This window comes from Triticum urartu, chromosome 7, assembly GCF_003073215.2.
Source record: "Triticum urartu cultivar G1812 chromosome 7, Tu2.1, whole genome shotgun sequence".
Lineage (NCBI taxonomy): Eukaryota > Viridiplantae > Streptophyta > Magnoliopsida > Poales > Poaceae > Triticum > Triticum urartu.
This window is the reverse complement of record NC_053028.1, coordinates 66,186,302-66,191,332: the sequence shown is the minus strand read 5'-3', so window position 1 is coordinate 66,191,332 and position 5,031 is coordinate 66,186,302. Positions and strand designations below refer to the sequence as shown.

Here is a 5,031-nt window from a genome sequence, read left to right as displayed (position 1 = left end):
CTAAATTTCTGTCTCGTAATTCAATCTTGCGTCTTCCGCGCCTGGGCTTCAGCCCATCTGGCATGCATCTTCTGCGTCTGGGCCGGATGCAGCTGTGGCGGCCCATGCGTGGGGTGTTCAGGCGGTCAACGCCGCATAACCGTGCCTCCCGATCCCAGCTCCAGCCCGCCGCCACCTCCTGGTATGCCCCGCCCCACCTCACCGCGCGCGGCCGGCCGCCGCCGCGCGCCGCCACCGCCGCCACCGCCGACCCCGCCGGCACGCCTACTCCTATCTCTGGATCGAGGCGGGTCAACGAGCGTGTGGGGCGGCAGGCGGCTCTCCGGCTCGATCCAATCGGATCCGATCGAATGAGGTCTGCACAGGGCGGCGGCGGATGGGCTGGACGCGCAGAACGACGGCGGCGTCCGGATCCAGGCGAGCGTCGGCGGCACAAGGCGTCGTAGTTCTGCGAGGCAGCGCCATGGTTGCTCCGCCGTGCTCCTGGAAGAAAACGAGGAAGGATGAGGGAGAGCAAGCATGGAAGATGGCGAGAACCTAAGCTGCTCCCTCCAGCGTGCCCCCTCCATGGCTCGTCGTCGCCCTGTGACCACATCCAGCCCCAGGCAAGCCCTCCGGACAGCATCTCTCCTCCGGTCCTCCCTCTCCCTCCATCTCTATTTGTCTGTTAGCCTGCTACAAAATTCTAGAACTATCTGATTCCAAAGGCTTCTGTTGAAAAGTAGCGTGATTTCAAATGCTTCTGCTGAAAAGTAGTGTCAATCTTCAGCAGAAGCCTTAGTTATCCATGATCTCTCATCCTGACTTTTGAAAAGCAGTTCAACAATGTCTATTGGGATGTCATCTCTCATGGCAAGTTTCTCTTCTTCGGTAGTTTCCCCTCAAAGGCTGTGCTTACCTGGAGAAACCAGAGGATATAAACCCGAGGATATAAATGAGAGCACATACATACGTGTGGTGGACACTATCCTGCGGCATGATGCTCCTGCTTCCGTGCTGTTTGCCATGGATTTAACATATTTGTCTTGTTGGGACTCCGAGCAGCTGTTGCAGAAGGACTTCAACCTCCTTAATCCGCTGGCTGAGCTAGAGAAGCAATCACAAGAAAAAGCATCTCGTGCAGTCCATCAACTCATCATGTACGTGCGCATCAGATCATGTACGGACATACAATAGTTGGCACAAACTTCAAATTTTGGGAGGTAACCAAAATAGTTGGCACAACCTTGGGAGACAAAGAGAATAGTTGTGCTTTATTAGTAGGTATAGATATTTATTGATTAATAGTATCATCTATTCCTAATTTTTTACGTCACATTCGTCCGAGTCAGGCACAAACGATACACATGGCTTTTTTGCTCATCTCCCCCTGATATTCTATCTGAATCTGTTGAACGTGGACATATGACTCTAGATATATACATCCTTTTCCTGTTTAATTTTTCTTTTTTCTGATAGATTAAAATACTCTTCAAAATATTTATCTGTCAGACACTAACTAAAAATATGACATGTTATATATGAAAAATTCTTGAGAAAAAATGTGTATAAATTTTAAATATATATACATGCATACCTGAATTTTTTTTTCAACGGACTAATTTTTTTACGTCGCATTCATTCAAGTAAGGCACTCAGAGGAAGACATATCAAGACTCCAGTTATTAAGATGGTACTCAAAGTAGCCCTTGACCTCCACCTTTCCTTTCTAACTAGCATTTGCTCAGTATGATGATGAAAACCACGAGCTTGTGTACATAATAAAACTTGCAAAAGGGCGAAAGGATGAATAGGTCGATGACAATGAGGAGACGGAGCAATTGTGATAAGTGGCGAAATATAATTTTTGTTATCCCATTGCAACGCACGGGCTTTTTTGCTAGTAATAATAAAGCATGGATTGACTCCGTGGATTCACCGTCACAATACGCTTCTTCCCGTGATTTTACGTTTTCATTTTTTCCACCTATATTATTTTCTACATCCAAGGTGGTACTATTGCTTTTTATCATTGAAATTTCGTCCGCTCAGATCGAACACAAGCGAGCTACGGTATATTGGGCTTCAACGTATTTGGCCCAACAAACAAATCGAACGAAGAGACCGATTAGAAGATGAATCAGAGGCCCATAAAAAACAAGACAGATCCGAACACGTCCTCCGCTCCTAAGTCGGTCAGCACGCACGTTCTTCTCTCATCTCCCACCCCGTAGAAAAATCCAACCTCCACGGATCCATCGCCGCCACCATACCAAGATCCGGTGAGAGAGCGATCGTCCCGGACGTGGGCGACCATCTGGAACATGGAGCTGCCATGAAAACACTCGGTGTCATGGAGGGCGAGGTCAAGGTCCGCTACCTAGGCCACGAGCCCACGATCTCAACTTGAGCTTGTCGAGGCGGATGTTTTGCAAGCTGCTGGCGCGCCGTGTGCAGCTCCAGCGCCAACGATAGCCCGATCATCCCGATAGCCGAGGTAGCCAACCGGCTTGGCCTTTGCCCTTGCTGCGCCGCCGTTGGAGTGCGCGGCCGCGGTGGAGTAGCTCTACAGGGCGGCTGCACGGAGACCGGCAGAAGCTTGTGAAGAGCCATGACTGTGATCGATAGCAGCAATCGCGATTATGAATTCTTCTTTTGTTTTCCTTTGAGTTGATGGGGGCTAGATGTACTTCAGACAAGGCTTCAACAAGGAAGAGCAGAAGACCACTAATACTTTTTAGTATTGAATGATGTAGTGTACTATCTATCTATCCATTCAAGAAAATTGATGGTGATGGAATCCGCTTGTGTGCGTGTTTGGGTGTGCCTCTGGTCGCTCGATGGTTTCTGCAGGTTCCGTAAAGTAAGAAACTGTTGGTCCTATTCTGAATTCTAATAATGTTGATCACCAGGGACAGAGAGATCAGAGGACGGATGGAAGGGATGGCGACAAAGTTATATTCGAAAGGGAATAACGCTGGAATACCTTGCTGTTGCTACCTGTCAGAGTGCATAATTATGAAGTAAATTACTCGGCACTGCTTAGTTGCCAAACTTGATAGTTGCTAAGACCTTCTGTGGACAAGATACACAAACATACAATTGCATGGTAAGTTAACGTTTTCGGATGGATTTTGTTTGCCTTTCTTGACAAGAAAACTATAACTATTTGATTATAGTTTATCAAAGGTAACTTGCCAGCGACATGAGAAGTATGTTCATTGTTTTCATGTGGACTAACTTACTGGATGATTTTATTCATTTCTTATAGCTTCACTCAAATAATTCTCCCTATATTTTTGGGTAATTCATTTCATCCAATAGTTGATAGTTGCTTCATTATTACAAAAATTGATCAGACCAGGAAAAGAGATCTGACGATAGTTTTTTCGTTATTACGAAAAATTCATCAGAGAGAAAAATAAATCTTATCTGATAGTTTGTTCTTTTTCCCCATTATCTGAGAAAAGTTCTCCCTAGATTGCGGATGCAATCGTGGCATGAGATTGTTAAGAGTAAAGACATGCATATGGGTACTTTTCATTGGCACATCACTCTGTAATGAAAATAATAGCATCATATTTTATTTACCCAACTATTGTTCTCCAAAACTAATATTATTTGCTTTCTACAGGTACTATGTAGAGTATTCAAAGAGGTCATCTTCATGAAACTAGCAGAGGATAGACATTAGGAAAAATGAGAGATGAGGTGAGTTTTTGTTGTTCACCATCCAATTCAAGCATCACACAAATTAAGCATTACTATTCAAAGGATGCAGAGTTAACCTGTTCATCCTTTCTAAGGAATTAATAAGTTAAAATGTGTATCCCGTTGCAACGCACGAGTTTTCTTTTGCTAGTCTTTCCCTAATAATAAAGTACGGATTGACTCCGTGGGTTCACCATCACAATACGCTTTTTCCCGTAATTTTACACTTTCATTTTGAATTTAAAACATATACGCGAGGTGGTACTAATTAGGAAAACCACGTCATGTGCAATGTGACTATGCATACGGTGGCAGGCTGCCAGCCCAAAACAAATTGCCACCGGGCCGGATCGACCTCCCGAAACACGCAAACATGAAATCCGACAAACTCGTGTTATTTGGATTGCACGCACAAGGAAACTATACATCTTCTTCCATGACATATAAATTCCAACAGAGAACCAACGTCCTGGTTGCCTCGGCCCTCTCCGGACCGCCGGCCTTCGCTGCTGCCGCTGGCCACTACGACCTCCAGAAGGACCTCTTCATAACGCAGAGCCTCGGCGAGCCTCAGGGCGACGGCTCATCGATGTACAGGGTGACGGTGACGAACCAGTGCGCCGGCGACGAACGCACGGGCAAGCCCTGCGTCATCTCCAGGATCCGCCTGCAGTGCGGCAACTTCCGCTCCGTCATCCCCGTCGACCCCAAGGTGCTCCGCGTCGTAGTCCTCGGCGTCTGCCTCCTCAACGCTGCCACTACATCCCGCAGGACCGCAACGTCTCCTTCGTCTACACCAGCTACCTGCGAGAAAACCTCTATGTCCTCTCCGCCGTGTGCAGCCTCGGACGTTGATTTCGCTTTTGTTTTACTCAACTGGCGCGTGTATGTCATCTTTAGAGTTTAGACACCGGTATGAAATTTTGGTAGGATCGATCAGAGGATGTTTAGATGTGCCCGAAGAGATGTCGTTCATGTGGACTTAGCACAGGCGTGGTATTTACTTTAGTTGTTTCACTCTTTTTAATATGTATAAAGCATTGTGTGTATTTGAAAAAAAAGCTTTAGTAGTTTCGTCACTGTGTTTAAACTGCATGGTTTTTGCGTGCTATTTTGAGCAAGAAATTGATATTGTGAGATTTGCTTAATCTTGATCGATGCGTTTCCTTTTACGCTTAGATATACTTCTTGGTGGGAAAAAAATAGCAATGGCCAGAGTGGAGTGGAACAGAGGGACGGCGGCGGCACTTAGTGGCCGACCATGGGAGGCGGCACTGGCGGGAAGTGCGGCCGCGCGACGCTTCTCTCCTGGAGGCAGCGCTAGAGAGGAACGAGGGAGGG

General features: G+C 46.7%; 1 protein-coding gene across 2 annotated transcripts; it reads left to right on the top strand.

The window, feature by feature from the left end:
- The first annotated feature begins 2,891 nt into the window (after window positions 1–2,891).
- On the top strand, window positions 2,892–4,779 carry LOC125524261. Of its 2 annotated transcripts, none has more exons than XM_048689338.1 (3): window positions 2,892–3,088; window positions 3,614–3,690; window positions 4,148–4,779. In XM_048689338.1, exons 2-3 carry the CDS (start codon window positions 3,679–3,681, stop codon window positions 4,595–4,597), a joined length of 462 nt encoding a protein of 153 aa, XP_048545295.1. In that variant the 5' UTR covers window positions 2,892–3,088; window positions 3,614–3,678; the 3' UTR covers window positions 4,598–4,779. The 2 variants fall into 2 exon arrangements, with proteins under 2 accessions (XP_048545295.1, XP_048545296.1); XM_048689339.1 differs by lacking the exon at window positions 2,892–3,088 and adding an exon at window positions 3,096–3,512.
- The last annotated feature ends 252 nt before the right edge of the window (window positions 4,780–5,031 follow it).